We start from the raw sequence: 18664 nt of genomic DNA, 5'->3' as shown, positions 1-18664 counted from the left end.
TACTGGCCAAATAGGATGACGTATTTGGCTAGAGGGGAATCCACAGATAGTAGAGCGCAGGGTCCGCGTAAAACATTTTTAGAGCCTGACAGATCGCACTCAGCGGTTATTACTGTCAGTGTATTGAATCTGGCTGAGGAGTTAGAGTTTAATGACTGTAATTAGCACACACATCGTCAGGCCTCACTGCTTGATGTCAGTTCCATTCATAGGCCTTCACGTACGGTGTAAGAACTATGCTCATCAGACTAGGATGTTTAGGAAACCCTGACAGACTTTGTCTTTTCTCAACCCATGCAGCTGAGGAATGCAAACAAACCTGCACCACCACGCCTGCCAAGTATATATTAGGCTTCTACGGTATTTTCTACCTATAGCTTATTTACGTCACATTTATAGTCCTTTTATATATTGTGTCAACTCCATGCTGAATATTACTTAGAAAATTGCAAACATAGGGCGCTGATCAACAAATTATCCAAATAAAAGTCATCAGATGTAATAAACAGAAAATTGATGCACTATATTATAATCCAACACAATAATTCCTCTATTATTACAGTGAAGAAAATTAAATACCGTTATTCAAACTAGTGAAAATAACACCAAAATAGGGAAAGTCCACAACATAAATGGCGATAAAAATCTTAATGAACATCGAATAAAATGATTCTCTATCGAGTGTGAGACTCTTGCCGAATGGACATGACCCCTAAAGTCATGCGCACTTGTACAACAACGAGTCATCATATACGTGATGGTAAGCAACCTTTACAACAATCTATCAAAATGAGTAATAAAGTATGTGGATATGCCATAAATTGGACCTTACAAGAGGTAGAAAAGGGACTCCACAGTGTAAATCCGCGAAGTAATATAAATGTATTATTAAAAGGTTACTCAAGCACAGAAAAGGATCCGAGCATGAAAAGCATTACAATCGTGCCACTCGCTCCAGCGGACGTGAGGACATCAGTTTTAAACAAATCACCAGGTTTCTTGTCAAATAGTTTGCTTAGACCAAGCTGGTCCAAACAAACTATTTCCTCCACTGAGTGCTCCATTGGCTCCAAGTGCTGTATGAACTAAATGTAGCTTCAGCTATTTACATTACACAGTGGTGGGTTCCAGCTGTGAGACAGACTCCCCGTCTCACACCTGTAACAAAACAAATCGGTCTGAGCGGCGCTCAGCCATTCATAGGCAGCTTTGTGATTCTGTGAATAAATTCAAAGCTTCCTCAGATTGGCCGAGTTACAGATCGTGACGTCATCAAACTGCCTCAGCCAATCAGAGGAAGCTTTGTATTTATTCACAAAATACAAGGCAGAGTTTTAAGTCAGCAGTGGCAGCCTCCATATTCACAAGAGAGACTAACAGCAATCTTGTAGTGAGGTGGGAGTGGGGAGCATGGTCGAACCCCACTGTGTGCATATATGGACGCACACACAACCTGGCTTAGAGGTGCAGCAGCACGGGTGCCCCCTCATTACCATGCTTCTGAGGGGGCATGTGGAAGAGAAAGGACAGCGTCGGCAGGGGACTCCAGTGGCAGTAGAAGAATCACTTTAAGTTTCTGTTAATAACCATTATGATTCCCCCCCCCCCCCTACTGCTTCATCCCCACACAGGAGCAGTAGGACGCACCTTTTGTAGCTGTTGAGGTATAGACTGGTAAATCTTTAGCAGCTTTTCTGAGGATCTCCTGTTGGATTTCCTGCCTCTCTTCCCTCTCATACAGCTCCTTGTCAGATTTGGATAAGCAGAACTGAAATAAAGACATGGGATAACATTAGGTTGGCCTCTGTAGAAAGCAAACATTATACTGTGTGACTAACACAGATTAAATAAAGTCAATAGTGATAAGTCAACACCTGCTCACAAGGGGTACATCAAGGTAGACGCAATCATCTACTGACCAGGAAGCAGGCACAGCTAGTAAGCACGGTCTTCTTAAAGAATGTATTGCCCTGTATGATATGTCATCAGAGAACACTACCTAGTGTTACATGTCACACATGAATGCTTTACCCAGGGAAAGGGTGTTGACAGCAGTCTTATGGTTGCTTTTCAGGCTTTCAGATGATTAGCTGAACGTTCTACCTTTGTAATTGCTGATCAAAAGTGTTTAGCTAAAATGTGTTTAGCCCCATCCATCACCTAAAAAAACCTGGCTGATCCTGCCTGGCTAAACCCTCCTCCCTGTAAACTGACCACGGCTTATCATGGCTGCTGAGCCCTGACACCGTTGTCAGTTTACGTGACTCCATCATCCGCAGCTCTCCTCTCTTCCCCCCTGCTCGTGTCAGTGCCAGCCCCCCTCCCCTCCTGCTCTTATAACTAAAACAAAATCCTCCCATCCCCTCTGTAACATAACAATATGTGTCCCTGTGCTATATAAAAAACCAAAAAGTTGATCTATACATATATATCAGAGCAGCTCTCACGTGACTCCTCGTCTCTCCCTCTTTCTCCCCCGGCTGACGTCATTGGAAGTGCTTGCCCCCCCCCATCACAGCTGTCAGATGTGCAGAGGAGAGAGCCGAGGAGTTACGTGACCGATGGGAGCCGCTCTCATATAGGTACAAATCGGCATATTTATATTTATATATATATATATATATATTTATATTTATATATATATATATATATATATATATATATATATATATATATATATATATATATATATATATATATATATATATATATATATATATATATATATATATATATATATATAAAAACACAGGGACACATTATGTTACAGGGGGGATGGGAGGTTTTTATAGTAGCGGCTTAAAGAAGAAGTAAACTCCAATGGGGTTTACTTCCTCTTTTTGCTTGCCGCAAAGCCTGCAAATGAAAAGCATAATGGGCTAGTATGCATTGCATACTAGCCCATTATGTGACACTTACCTGCAAAAGAACCCAACGATGTCCCCTGTGTACGCAGTATCCATCTTCTGGCCCCTCTTCCTTCTGAGCCGCGGACTCTGACTCTGTGATTCGCTGGAGCCGTGTGACATCACTCCCACGCATGCGCACGGGAGCCGCCATTAACAGGACAGGCTAGGGAAGAAACGGCACGCAGTTTCGTTTCTTCCCCGCGCATGAGCCGTTAGCATTTTCGGTTGATATGTCATGACACCTGAAGGTTAGGGAATAAGGCGCTCTGAGAGACTAAAGCGTAAATATTCCTTTATCCTTTTACAAAAATACAGCGGTGTCAACTTCCGGCCCACTGACTAGTTAATAACAGCAAAACACAGATAAGTCATCGCCTCTTTTCAAATGATATCAGAATCTGATAATTAAATTTACTGTATTACATACAAGTAACGTAAGTAAGTCATTCATCCCTGCATTATATGGCGTTTTAATTTCTACCTGGTGTTACGCTTTAAGAGTTATAGAGAGGTATTGATATCAAGTGTGTTAAAGTTGCCATACACATTACAAGATATTTGTTTCCTATATAACATACCATTCGTAATTTATGTAATATACAGTATCTCACAAAAGTGAGTACACCCCTCACATTTTTGTAAATCTTTTCATGTGACAACACTGAAGAAATTACACTTTGCTACAATGTAAAGTAGTGAGTGTACAGCTTGTATAACAGTGTAAATTTGCTGTCTAAACTGCTGGCAACAAAAATGAGTACACGCCTAAGTAAAAATGTCCCAATTAGCAAAGGTGTGTTAAATTTGGTGTCCCTCGCTCTCACTCTCTCATATTGGTCACTTGAAGTTCACCATGGAAATTGATGGCAAAGAACTCTCTGAGGATCTGAAAAAAAAAAAGAATTGTTGCTCTACATAAAGATGGCCTAGGCTATAAGAAGATTTCCAAGACCCTGAAATTGAGCTGCAGCACGGTGGCGAAGATCATACACAGCGGTTTAACAAGACAGGTTCCACTCATAACAGGCCTCACCATGGTCGACCAAAGAAGTTCAGTGCACGTGCTCAGCGTCATGTCCAGAGGTTGTCTTTGGGAAATACACGTATATTGCTCGCCAGAATTTCTGCAGAAGTTGAAGATAGGGGGGGGGGGGGGTCAGACTGTCAGTGCTCAGACAATACGCGCAATACGTGCATCAAATTGGTCTGCATAGCTGTTGTCCCAGAAGGAAGCCTCTTCTAAAGATGATGCACAAGAAAGCCTGCAAACAGTTTGCTGAAGACAAGCAGACTAAAGACATGGATTACTGGAACCATGTCCTGTGGTCTGATGAGACCAAGATAAACTTATTTGGTTCAGATGGTGTCAAATGTGTGTGTGATGGCAACCAGGTGAGAAGTACAAATACAAGTGTGTCTTGCCTACAGTCAAGCATGGTGGTGAGAGTGTCATGGTCTGGGGCTGCATGAGTGATGCCGGCACTGGGGAGCTAAAGTTCATTGAGGGAACCATGAATGCCAACATGTACTGTGACATACTGAAGCCGAGCATGATCCCCTCCCTTCGGAGACTGGGCCGCAGGGCAGTATTGCAGCATAACGACCCCAAACACACCTTCAAGACCAATGACTTGCTAAAGAAGCTGAGGGTAAAAGGTGATGGACTGGCCAAGCATGTCTCCAGACCTAACCCCTATTGAGCATCTGTGGGACATCCTCTATCTAACGGAAGGTGAAGGAGTGCAAGGTCTCTAACATCCACCAGCTCTGTGATGTTGTCATGTAGGAGTGGAAGAGTACTCCAGTAGCAACCTGTGAAGCTCTGGTGAACTCCATGCCCAAGAGGATTAAGGCAGTGCTGAAAAATAATGATGGCCACACAAAATAATGACACTTTGGGCCCAATTTGGACATTTTCACTTAGGGGTGTACTCACATTTGTTGCCAGCGTGTGTTGAGTTATTTTAAGAGGACAGCAAATTGACTCTGTTATAATAATAATAATGTTAACACTTATATAGCGCCAATTACAGCGGTGCCGCTGTGTCTAAGCGCTGATAATGGTTGTCATTATTACCCAACTCAATGGTACTCATTTTACCGACCTTGGAAGGATGAAAGGCTGAGTGGACCCCGCCGTGATCGAACCTGCAACCCTTGGGACACAGGCAATCACAGACTGCTGCAAAGGAGCATTAGCACCCTGCGCTGTCTTACCAGCTATACAAGCTGTACACTTACTACTTTGAATTGTAGTAAACTGTAATTTCTTCAGTGTTGTCACATGAAACTGATATAATAAAATATTAACAAAAATGTGAGGGGTGTACGCACTTCTGTGAGATACTTTAAATAATCCCACTGAATGACCCCTGGAGACTGGCAACACAGGAACTTTTTTTTAGTGTTTAATTCATCTGATAAACCAGAGGCTCTTTAGTACTAAATAGTAGATGGTGAGCGAAGAATGCGCCAAGTACCTGATTGGTCTTTACCAAATGATCAGATCAGTTTATGTATGACAAACGTTATGGCTTTACTACATAGATAAATTCTCAACTGGCCTATTGCTTGAACTGACATTTATTATTTTGTGACATATCACAGGTTTTGTAGCCGGAAGAGTATGTGACAGTTACTCTCAAAAATGTTGATATGCCAGCATCAAGTTACACATGTATTGTCTGTTTGCTAATAATAATAATTGTGTCCCTACCTCACTCCGTAGCTAGAGGACGCACTATGTTGTTAGTCCCACCCTTATTTTATGATCTGCACAAGTTTTTGGATTAAAGCTTTCTATGCTCTGCAAGGTGTAATTTAGTTTGAGTCACTGTCTGTCAATCTACTGAGAAAGTAAGCTAAAGCTATCTCACCACAACCGAATCATACAGAGATCACATTTTCAGTACTTGGAGGGCAGAAGCAGAACAGTCGGGTCAAATTAACTTTTTTTTTTTTTTCCCCAGTGCACTTACCTCTTTTTTTTTTATTGTTTTTATTAAGTTTATGAACAATACATCGACATGACAGAAGACAGTACATACACACACAGCTCATATGCATCTAACACGAATCAAAATATATGTCATCATACGTTGTTACATAGTGCTTCCTGAGAGGTGAAAATTTACAGATATGAACAGACATGAACATGGACAGGGGGGGGGCTGAGGTGCCCCCCCCCCCTCAGCAGCGTGCTCCCTCGGCGCGCCGGCCAACCAATCAAAAAAAAGATTATTCTCTACGCCCTCGCGGCCAAACATGTCATCTACTGCAAGTGTTCAGCCAGCAGTTTCAGCTTCAGCTAGCCAAGCTCGCCATATTTTGTCGTATTTCTGCGGGCACCCCCGATTTACGTATGTATCCTTATACAGGGGAAGGCTGGCGTTCACCAAGCCCCTCCACTGCATCAGGGAGGGGGAAGTAGGCTTCTTCCAATGCATGGCAATGTTCTTGCGTGCATAGAAGAGTAGTAGACTCACTAATGTACGTTTGGCAGAGGATCGGACTACATTCTCAACAACACCCAGGACACACACCTCCATCGCCAGTGGCAGCTGGACTGCCGCAATTTTGTTAACCATTTCCAATACCTCTTCCCAATATTGTTTTATCACAGGGCACCTCCAAAAAGTGTGGGAGAAGTCGCCCGGGGAGGCACTACACCTCCAACACTCGGGGGAATGCGCCAGGTTCATCTTGTGGAGTCTATGTGGGGTAAAGTATGCCCTGTGGACAATTTTAAACTGCACCAACCTGTCTCGAATGGAGACCAAAGTGCGGAAGGGAAGATCCCACACATCATCCCAGTCATCAACATCTAACGTAGGGATGTCGCGCTGCCATCGGGACCGCAGCCCATCCAGAGGAGGAAGAGACACAAAAATCAGATAGGAGTACAAATGTGAGGTAGGCTTTGTCTCGCAGCAAAACCGAAGTGTTCTCTCCAACTCCGACTGGGCCACGATACAGGACGACAGCGGGAACTGCGCCGAAAATGCATGTGCCACCTGGTGGTATCTAAAGAGGTAGTGCCGGGGCAAATTAAACGTGGACTCAAGCTCGTCAAAGGATAGTAGCTTATTTTGCGAGACTAAATGTGAAATCAATTTAACGGCGCACTTCGACCACGCCACCGGATCCGGGAGCCTGTAGAAGTGCGCTAGGGTTGGGTTTCCCCAGATAGGGGCATTAGGGGAGATTTCGATGGGCTTGCACTTTTCAATGGCCAGTCCCGTCCTCCATGCCCGCATAGTGGTGAGCATGGAAGGAGTCAAGGGGTACGGTGTGCGGGGGCCACGGAACAGCAAAAGCTGGAGTGCCTCCAGCGAACCGACCACCGAGGCCTCTAGGGCTGTGGCGGTGTTGGTCCCGTCCGGCCGCAACCACCAGGCCGCAGTCACCAATTGTGTTGCAAGGAAGTACTTGTGACAGTCGGGGAACGCCATTCCCCCTTGTGTTCGCGGCCTCATCAGAGTCGCGAGTTTGTACCTGGGCGGGGATGGGCCCCAAATAAAGGAAGAGAAAATCTGGTTCAGTTTGTTGAAAAATGACTTAAGTATCCACTGTGGGGAATGGCGGAAGAGGTAAATCAGCTTGGGGACTATCTTCATTTTAATAAGGTTTACCCTCCCCCACACAGACAGCGGGAGATTACTCCATGCCTTGAGCTTGGACTGAGTGTCTAGCAGGACCGGGGTCACATTTAATAGGATAAATTCAGAAGCTAATGCAGAGACCTGTACACCCAGATATTTAAATGAGGTAACCCAGCATAGCGGGCTATCAGGTTGGGAGGTAGATCTGGCCGCCTGGTCTATCGTGAAAAGCAGCGATTTGGACCAATTTACCCTGAGTCCAGTGACCGAGGCAAATGTGTCCAAGACTGTCAGTGCACCCTGCAAAGAAGGACCCGCATCATTCAGGAACAGTAGCATATCGTCCGCGTACAGGGCCACCCTCTCCTCCAGCAAGCCCACTCGAAGACCTCTAATAAGCGCTGTGGAGCGTAAAGCCTCCGCCACCGGTTCAATGGCAAGGGCAAACAGGGCTGGAGAAAGAGGACAACCCTGCCGCGTTCCCCGGAAGAGCCTGAAGGGGGCGGAGAGGCCCCCACCCAAGCGCACCGAGGAAGTAGGGGACTTATAGATCACCTGAAGCCATTTGATGAACAGCAGCGGAAAGCCCATCCGACGCAGTGTTTCCCACAGAAAAGGCCACTCGACTGTGTCGAAGGCCTTTTCAACGTCTAATGAGGCCACCGTCCTCGTCCCTACATTGTTGTGTTTGGCGTGTATGTTGGTGAAGAGTCTCCTGAGGTTAACGTCCGTAGACCTACGGGGCATGAAACCGGTCTGGTCTGAGTCGATCACCGTGGGCAGCATGGGATACAACCTAAGGGCAAGCAATTTAGTCAAGATCTTGAAGTCAGTATTGAGCAGGGCAATAGGTCTGTAAGAGGCACAGGAGGTTGGGTCCTTGGGAGGCTTATATATCAGCGTTAAGTGGGCATGGTACATGGAAGCGGGGAGACTGCCGTCCGTCAGGGAAGATGTATAAAGCTGGGCCAACAGGGGGGCCAAGAGGCCCACGTGTGCACGGTAGAAATCAAGCGAGAGTCCATCCGGCCCAGGCGCTTTGCCCGGTGGGAAGGACTGGATAGCCCTTTGCACCTCTAGAGCTGTAAACGGTTGAGTCAATGCCTCTCTTTCTCCGTCGGATAGCCAGCCTAGCGCCAAGGAATCCATCAAAGTGGTTAGAGTCTCAGGTCGGAAGTCTGCGGGGAGTCCCGAGGAATATAGCGTCCTATAAAAGTCACTAAAGGTCTGCAGGATCTCCTGGGGAGAGGATACCGTATCACCCCCAGCCGTTCGAAGAAGAGAAATCGTGGTGAGAGGATGATCATGTTGGGCCATCATGGCCAACAGGCGGCCATTCCGGTCCCCCTGCTCAAAGGCACGTTGTCTGCTCTTGTGAATCTCTAGGCGAGTCGCCTCTGCCATGTGGAGATGTAGGTCCCGTTGGGCTGCCATCATACGATCAAAATGATCCGAGGTGGGGTCTAAATTGTACCTGTCCGTGTTGTCAATAATCAGTTGTTCTAATTCCCGGGTCTGGGCTGAATGTTTTTTCTTAACACTAGCTATGGAGGAGATGTATTGCCCTCTAGAGTAAGCCTTAAACGCGTCCCATACAACCTCCGGGGAGGCAGTACCCACATTCCGTTCCCAAAATTCAGTCAGTAAGGGGGTTATAGTGTCCAGTATGTCAGGGTGAGTGACCCATTGCGCGCCCAACCGCCAAAGCGCAGCGCTGCGCAGTGCCGGAGAGCGAAGCTTCACCACCAAGGGGCTGTGATCCGAGAGACCGCTCGGGAGATAGTCCGCCCCCAACACATCCGCTAACAGTGCGGGGTTGGAGAAGGCCAAATCAATCCGAGATGCGGTCTTGTGGGAAGATGAGAAGCATGAGTATGCCCTCACCCCCGGATGCTTCCACCTCCAGACCTCTTCAAGACCTACCGCCTGAGCCCAGGCAGGTAGGTCCATGCATCTATGTTTAGGAAGCGTTGGTCTGTCCAGGTCATGGGACAGGATGGCATTGAAATCCCCCATTATGATCACCTTCCCGGGGCAGAAGGGCGTAATTTTGTCTACAACCGCATATAACAAGTCTGGCGAAAAGGGAGGGGGAATGTATAAGTTCACAATAATGTACCTCTGAGCCCAGAGCGTAAAGACCAGTATCACATATTTACCCTGGGGGTCTAACCTGACCTCCTCAATTACACAGGGGAAGTTTTTATGAATAAGGATCGACACTCCTCTGGCATACGTGGAATACGTGGCATGCAGTGCCCTCTGTATCCAAGGTTTCTTGAGAGTCAGGATCTGTGCACTTACCTCTTTGGTTGGGTTAGCTGGACTTGCAAATATTGTCTTCCAATACGACCACACAAACATTATAAAAAACAGGTGAAAGAACACCAGGTATAGAGCTAGAATAATGCAAAAAAAAAAAAAATTCTGTTAAAAAGGCAACATGTTAAATTTGTATCTTGAACTGTAAACAATCAAACTTTAAACTCATGTTATACATGGGCCTTTAAGAGCATTTGGTTCCCATGTGTCGCCTGCAGTTGTGTGCACATCGCAGGTTGAGTAGCCCATTCATTTCGATGGACTGTCCTACCCAGGAGTAACGCAAAGAAAGAAGTCGCCAAACTCTTTTTTTAAATGCCACGGCACAATGTGAATTGATATGCATGAAAACATGCCGCAGGTGACAAATGCCTTGAGGTGCCATAATGAATTCATGGCACCCCCACACATCTGCGAAAGTGCAGAATGCTTTTCCGTGTTCCTGACATGCAGAGATGTGAACCTAGCCTTAAAGGAATTTTCAAAAACCCTGGGGGTAGTTGAGGGAACTATTTTGGGCCAAGTATTCTGCTAAACCCAAATGACTTCCCATCAAATAATCTTACCTAACAATAGCCATTTCTCTCCTGAGATGATTCACATAATTAAGCTGCATTCAGGTACAGAGACAGTGCAAAAAGCTACAGAAAAGAGGAAATTCCAATCGTTGTGAAACATTACTCAACAAGAAACATTACCATTATAAGTAAGAGGCAAAAAAGGTTTATCCCAAATCAATATTAAATGTAGAAACTTTTTTTTAACTGCTTGCCGACCAGCCGCCGCAGTTATACGGTGGCAGGTCGGCTCTGCTGGGCGAGATCACTTAGCTATACGTCATCTCTCCCAGCAGCCAATAGGGGCGCGCGTGCGCCATCCGCTCGCTCCTGTAAACACACAGCTCCCGGTCCTGTCAGGGGAGAAATGTCTGACCGTCTGTTCATACAATGTATGAACAGCGATCAGACATTTCCCTCAGTCAGTCCACCCCCCGCTTTAGTTAGAACACACCCAGGGAACATACTTAACCCCTTCTCCGCCCCCTAGTGTTAACCCCTTCCCTGCCAGTGGCATTTTTATAGAAATCAATGCATTTTTATAGCACTGATCGCTATAAAAATGCCAATGGTCCCAAAAATGTGTCAAAAGTGTCCGAAGTATCCGCCATAATGTCGCAGTACTGAAAAAAATCGCTGATCGCCGCCATTACTAGTAAAAAAAATATTAATAAAAATGCCATAAAACTATGCCCTATTTTGTAGACGCTACAACTTTTGCGCTAACCAAACGCTTATTGCGATTATTTTTTTTACGGAAAATATGTCGAAGAATACGTATCGGCCTTAACTGGAGGAAAATATTTTTTTAAATATTTTTGGGGGATATTTATTATAGCAAAAAATATTCCTTTTTTTTTTAATTGTCGCTTTATTTTTGTTTATAGCGCAAAAAATAAAAAAATCGCAGAGGTGATCAAATACCACCAAAAGAAAGCTCTATTTGTGGGAATAAAGGACGCCAATTTTGTTTGGGAGCCACGTCGCACGACCGCGCAATTGTCAGTTAAAGCGACGCAGTGCCGAATCGCAAAAAGGGGCCCGGTCATTGAGCAGCAATATGGTCCGGGGCTGAAGTGGTTAAATATTGTACCTGCTGGGTGTCTATAGTATGCCTGTGAAAACGTCTTCGAGAACCCGGGGAACATGTATCAATGGAAAAAAAGTTTTAAAAACAGTTGTTTTTTCAGGAGCAGTGATTTTAATGATGCTTAAATAAAAAAAATAAAAAAAAATGAAAAATTCCTTTAACCACTTAAGCCCCGGACCTTTAGGCAGCTAAATGCCCAGGCCAGGTTTTGCGATTCGGCACTGCGTCGCTTTAACAGACAATTGCGCGGTCGTGCGACGTGGCTCCCAAACAAAATTGGTGTCCTTTTTTCCCCACAAATAGAGCTTTCTTTTGGTGGTATTTGATCACCTCTGCGGTTTTTATTTTTTGCGCTATAAACAAAAATAGAGCGACAATTTTGAAAAAAAAAAACAATATTTTTTACTTTTTGCTATAATAAATATCCCCCAAAAACATATATAAAATGTTTTTTTTTCCTCAGTTTAGGCCGATACGTATTTTTCTACCTATTTTTGGTAAAAAAAATTGCAATAGGCGTTTATCGATTGGTTTGCGCAAAATTTATAGCGTTTACAAAATAGGGGATAGTTTTATTGCATTTTTATAAAAAAAATTTTTTTTACTACTAATGGCGGCGATCAGCGATTTTTTTCATGACTGCGACATTATGGCGGACACTTCGGACAACTGTAGGGGGGTGTGGCTGTAGGTCTGACGTCATCGATCGAGTCTCCCTATATAAGGGATCACTCGATCGATGCAGCGCCATAGTGAAGCACGGGGAAGCCGTGTTTACATACGGCTCTCCCCGTTCTTCAGCTCCGGGGAGCGGCTATAAACGAATAGCCGCGCCGTCGTCCCGGATCGCTCCCCGTGGGAATCCGACCGCCGCATGTAGCGGGGGGGTCCCGATCGGACCCCCCACCCGCTAGAAGGCAAGGACGTACATGTACGCCCATTTGCCTGTACGTGAAATTCTGTGGACGTACATTTACATGTGGCAGTCGGGAAGTGGTTAAATATTGTACCTGCTGGGTGTCTATAGTATGCCTGTGAGGTGGCACGTGTTTAGAACTGTCCCTGCACAAAATGAGATTACTATAAGAAAAAAGTAATTTAAAACTGCTTGCTTTAATGTAATGTCTGGTCCTTGCAATATGGATGAAAATCATTGAGAAAAATAGCACAGACACAGACAGTACACACACCACGTAGCTTTAGTTGCACACTGCAGAGGACACGGGCAGTACACATTAGGTAGCTTTTAGTGCAATCTGCAGAGGACACGGGCAGTACACATACCAAGTAGCTTTAGGTGCACACTGCAGAGGACAAAGGCAGTACAAACACTACGTAGCTTTAGGTGAAAATTGCAGAGGACAAAGGCAGTACACACACCACGTAGCTTTATGGTGCACACTGCAGAGAACACAAGCAACACACCACGTGAGAATACTGCAGCTAGCACAATCACCTGCCTGCCAGTAAATTAGGAAGAGCTGATCTAGCTAAACTGTACAGTGTATAAATATATATACACAACACATGGGATGCATATATACAGTGTTTCTCTCCACACACTGTAACTTTAACTGACTAGCCTGCCTGCTCTATCTACCTGCAAAAAATGACACTCTCTCTGTTCTCTCTTAACCACCGCAACACAATACACAAGGCCGACCTGCAAGCTGCCTTTTATAGTGTGGGGCGTGTACTAAACCCCCTGAGCCAAAACTTTGTAATTCGACGAACGATCGAACATGAGTTTGACTCGAATACAAAGCTCATCCCTAGTAGAAACAGGTTCAGAGTTTGCAAACCAGAAAGGATAACATATTATTAGGCCTCTTGCACACAATACTCCTGTTTGAGCAGCTACTTTTTCAGACTTTTTCTATTTATGTATTTGCGCATATGTTTGGATTTTTTGCATAAAACTTATGCTAATGTTTTTGTTCTGTAGTATGTAAATGGCAATTTCTGCACATTTGTGCACAATAGCACATTTTTGCATGCATGAGGCGTAAATTACTCACCAAAAAGCAGCATAAAACAATAAAAACAGCAGTCTATCAGCGGTGTAATGACTGAGTAAGAAGATGGGACGCGGGTGATGTCACGTAAGGTAACTCCTCCCCTGTACGCACATTACATCCAGTACGGACTTCGTCAGCAGACTTCACCCACCGCTGACTAAGTCCGTACTGGACGCAACGTGCGTACGGGGGAGGAGTTACCTTGTGTGACGTCACCCGCATCATCTGCTTACTTGCGGTCATTACACAGCTGATACACTGATGTTTTTATTGTTTTATGCTGCTTTTTACCAGGCCATGGTGCCTTCTTTGGATTGCACCCCCCTCCTTTTTTGGTCTACCCTTAGATTGTGTTTTGCTTTTTATTCCTCACATGGTCTATTTTTGATTGATGCCCGTTTGCCACCTCGTTGGACTCCATAAAACACCATTTGTTCACTGAATGGTCCACCTCATCCGGTAAGGGTGCTCATTTCTAATGGTGGAGGATTTGTCACTTTGAACAATCATTTTTCGTTTGAAGATTTCCACAACACTGGGTGTTGTCTTCATTTTTTCACCATTTATATTATACTCAGTACAAGGCCTCTATTAATTACATATTTTGCGCTGCACTATTTATTTTCTCGTATTTATTATTGAGTTTTTTTGTGTGATTAACCATTTTTGTGTTCAGCTTGCATATTTTTTCCATTTTATTATTGTGTGTATGCTGATTGTCCTTTAGATCACATTAAAATGAATTGGCTGTATTTTACCTCAGTAAAAAATAAAATTTTTAATTTAATAAAATAAATAAAAACATGTACTGAGCTTTTTCAAGCTGCAGTGTACAAGAGGCCTTATTACATGTCAGCTCTTTTAATATATCCAGATATAGCAAGCAACTTTTAAACTCTTTAATCTGCCTTTTTCCCAATTGTGCTTTCATGAGCTGCCATCACTGGCCAACACTAGTGTAATCATTGCTCTGTTTACTATCAGCTTTTACGTATCTGCACTATTACTGCAGACAACGAGTGAGAACAAAGAATCATCTGCTATGCATGCTGCCAATTTATTTATTATAGGTACTTATATAGCGCTGCCAATTTACGCAGCGCTTTACATACATATTTTACATTCACAATCAGTCTCTGCCCTAAAGGAGCTTACAATCTAAGGTCCCTAAAATTCATATATACACATACTAGGGCTAATTTAGACAGGATGTAATTAACCTGTGTGTACCAGGCATAAAGAAAACATGGGCACAAAGCTAGTGGAAGACTGCTGATCACAGGTGTAATGCTGTGCAGGCTCCAGCGAATAAAAACAAAAACATTTATGATTGCACATTCTTTTTATCTGCATAAATATGTGCATTCGTTATTTTTGTTTTGAAAAGTGAAATTAGCCTTTAAAAATTGAAAAAGTCTATTATGCAAGGGTTTATATTTACAATGCAATAACGTTATTGCAACCATTACACAATAGTCTTAGTGATATCATGTGGAAGCCCTTAAAGTGATTGTGAAGTCTTGTGTTTTTTCCCTATAAAAAATAAACATGTCATACTTACCTGCTCTATTGCAGTGGATTTGCTCAGAGCAGCCCAGATCCTCCTCATTTCAGGTCCCTCTTCTGTGCTCCTGGCCCCTTCCTCCTGTCGAGTTCCCCCACAGCAAGCAGCCCGCTATGGGGGCACCTGAGCCGAGTCACAGCTCCTTGTGTCCATTCAGACACAGAGCCCTGACCCGGTCCCACCCCCTCTCCCCTCTGATTGACTATCTGACTTTGATTGACAGCAGCGGGAGCCAATGTCGCCTCTGCTGTGTCTCAGCCAAACAGGAAGGAGAATCTCGGATGGCTGAGACACTTGTGGACATCGCTGGATAAAGATGGGCTCAGGTAAGTGTGAGGGGGCTACTGAACACAGAAGGCTTATCATCTTAATGTATAGAATGCATCAAGATAAAAAACCTTCTGCCTTTACAATCCTTTTAAGCCCTGTACACAGAGGCAGAATGTCGGGAGACATTTCCAGGTACAAAAAATACCAGCTGACTTTCTGCCTGTGTGTATGTCGGTCTGTTCGGCCAGCTTCTGTCGGACGTGCATGCTGGAAAACCAGTAGCCGCCCGACTACCGATCAGCGCTCTCAGCCAATGGCAGAGAGTACTGATTGGAGTGTTCTGACCGTGGGGGGGGGGGGGATCACTCTGTCAGAGCACAACAGCTCAGTGTGGGAGATCGCTGTATTAACCTTTTTAAGGGTTAGTACAGCATATCCGAGGGGACCAGACAGGTTTTTTTCGTAAAATCAACTGGGGTTCACAAAATAAAAAATAAAAAGAATAGCGTGTACCCAGCTTTAGAAGAAGTGAGGGTTGTCTGCATTTTGTTATATCGCATGTTTGTAGACTGCATTAGGTTGTAAAAAAAGAGATTTTTAATACAGCTTACCTGTAAAATCTTTTTCTTGGAGTACATCACGGGACACAGAGCGACATTCATTACTATATGGGTTATATGGAGTACCTTCAGGTGATGGACACTGGCAATCTCAAACAGGAAATGCCCCTCCCTATATAACCCCCTCCCATAGGAGGAGTACCTCAGTTTTGTAGCAAGCAGTATGTCTCCCAAAATGGTCCCCATAAGAGGGGTGGGAGCTCTGTGTCCCGTGATGTACTCCAAGAAAAAGATTTTACAGGTAAGCTGTATTAAAAATCTCTTTTTCTTTATCGTTACATCACGGGACACAGAGCGACATTCATTACTATATGGGATGTCCCAAAGCAATGCTTACAATGAGGGGAGGGAGAACATCTCCAAGACAAAAGGATTTAATTTAGAGAATACTCAAATCATAATAAATCCAACTTAGTTGAGAAAAATAATCTTAAATTTTAAATTTAACTCAAAAAAGAGGAGCCCCCGGAATCCGAGGGTCTCAAACTGCAGCCTGCAGCACTGCCTGCCCAAAGGCTGTATCAGAATTCCTTCTTACGTCCAACTGGTAGAATTTTGTAAACGTGTGGACAGAAGACCAGGTTGCCGCCTTGCAAACCTGAGCCATAGAGATCCGGTGGTGTGCTGCCCAGGAGGCGCCCATGGCCCTAGTAGAATGAGCCTTTAATGATACTGGAGGAGGCAACCCTTTCAAGCCGTAGGCCCGAGTGATTAATTGCTTAATCCACCTAGAAATGGTGGACTTTGCAGCTGCCTGCCCCTTCTTGGGCCCATCCGGTAATATGAACAGCACATCTGTTTTCCGGATCTTCTTTGTAGCTTTAAGATAGGCCTTCATGGCCCTGACGATATCCAAGGTATGCAGCAACCCTTCCTTTCTGGAAGTAGGTTTAGGGAAGAAGGATGGTAATACCAAATCCTGGTTCAAATGAAAACTGGATATAACCTTCGGTAGGAAGGAAGGATGAGGGCGGAGAACGACCCTGTCCTTATGAAAAATAAGATATGGTTCCTTACAGGATAAGGCCGCCAGTTCCGATACTCTTCTTGCGGAAACTATGGCGACCAAAAATACTAACTTCCTTGTCAGTAAAACCAAAGGAATTTCAGCCAACGGCTCAAACGGTTGTTTCTGTAAACTTGACAGAACAAGGTTTAAATCCCACGGGCAAAGTGGGGATTTAACTGGAGGTTTAATACGTAAGACCCCTTGAAGGAAGGTCTTAACCAGCGAGTGGGTGGCCAGCGGCCGCTGAAACCACACTGACAGAGCAGAAATCTGTCCCTTGATTGTGCTTAATGCCAATCCTTTATCCACTCCTAGCTGGAGAAAACTTAAAACTCTATCAATGGTGAATTTGCGAGGAAGCCATAGCTTGGACTCACACCAACCTACATAGGCCTTCCAGACCCTGTGATAAATCACCCTAGAGACCGGTTTCCTGGCTCTGATTAGGGTAGAGATTACTTTCTGAGACAGACCTCTACCCCTGAGAATCAGGGATTCAGCTTCCAGGCCGTCAAATTTAGATGCCGTAAGGCAGGGTGGAGGATCGGACCTTGCGATAGCAGGTCTGGCCGTAGAGGAAGAGTCCAAGGGTCTCCCACTACCATCCTTAAGATTAGTGAGTACCATGCCCTTCTGGGCCATGCTGGAGCTACCAGGATGACTGGTATGTGCTCCACCCTGATCCTGCGCAGCAGGCGGGGTAGTAACTGAAGCGGGGGAAACGCATAAAGAAGTTTGAACTGATGCCAAGGGCAAACCAGCGCATCGGTTCCGCAGGCCATCGGATCCCTTGAGCGGGACATGAACCTGTCTAGCTTCTTGTTGAGTCTCGATGCCATGACATCCACGTCCGGCACTCCCCATCTTTGGCAGAGTGCTTGAAAGATTTGTGGATGCAGAGACCATTCCCCCGGCCATAGAGTCTGGCGGCTTAAGAAGTCCGCCTGAAAGTTGTCCACTCCGGGAATGAATATTGCCGATATGCAGGGCACATGAGCCTCTGCCCATAGGAGAATCAAGCTCACCTCTCTCTGAGCGGCTTGACACCTGGTTCCCCCTTGGTGATTTATGTATGCAACAGCCGTGGCATTGTCTGATTGAATTCTCACCGGGAACCCCTGCAATTTTGACGTCCAAGCCCTGAGGGCTAGTCGAGCAGCTCTGAGCTCCAAGATGTTGATGGGCAACTGCTCCTCTAGCTTTGCCCAAGTACCTTGGCGAGTGCAACCATCCAAAATTGCTCCCCAGCCTGTCAGGCTGGCGTCTGTGGTCACTATCTTCCAAGCCACTGGGCTGAAAGATCTCCCCTTCAGTAGGTTCTGAGGGTCTAACCACCAACACAGACTTTGTCGGACTCTTGATGAGAGCGGCAACGGGATATCCAAGGCCTGTGGCCTTCTGCTCCATGCTGACAGGATGGCTGCCTGCAGGATGCGAGTGTGACTCTGGGCGTATGGTACCGCCTCGAATGTGGCCACCATCTTGCCTAGTAACCTCATACATAGGCGAATAGTCGGTTCCTTTTTGCTTAAAACCAGTAGGATTAATTCCTTGATGGCTTTGACCTTCCTCAGAGGTAGAAACACTTTGTTGTTCTGTGTCTAATCTCATGCCGAGATATTCCAACTGCCTTGTGGGCAGGAAAGCTGACTTTTCTCGATTTAGGACCCAGCCGAACTTCTCGAGGTATTGGACCGTGAGGGC

The 18664-nt window shown here is 45.1% G+C and overlaps 1 protein-coding gene across 3 annotated transcripts in view; it reads right to left on the bottom strand.

Annotated features, from left to right (window-relative positions):
* The window catches only part of ZDHHC20 (zinc finger DHHC-type palmitoyltransferase 20), a 130395-nt gene that overhangs the window by 58582 nt on the left and 53149 nt on the right, over positions 1–18664 (bottom strand). For all 3 annotated transcript variants that reach the window (XM_040340523.1, XM_040340524.1, XM_040340525.1), the window contains exons 3-4: positions 9815–9909; positions 1648–1768 (exon numbers count right to left, since the gene is read on the bottom strand). In XM_040340523.1, the coding sequence (XP_040196457.1) occupies positions 1648–1768; positions 9815–9909 (216 nt within the window). The remainder of the gene's footprint in view (positions 1–1647; positions 1769–9814; positions 9910–18664) is intronic.

The sequence above is a fragment of the Rana temporaria genome, chromosome 2 (genome assembly GCF_905171775.1).
Source record: "Rana temporaria chromosome 2, aRanTem1.1, whole genome shotgun sequence".
Taxonomy (NCBI): domain Eukaryota; kingdom Metazoa; phylum Chordata; class Amphibia; order Anura; family Ranidae; genus Rana; species Rana temporaria.
This window is presented reverse-complemented; position numbering and strand designations above follow the sequence as displayed.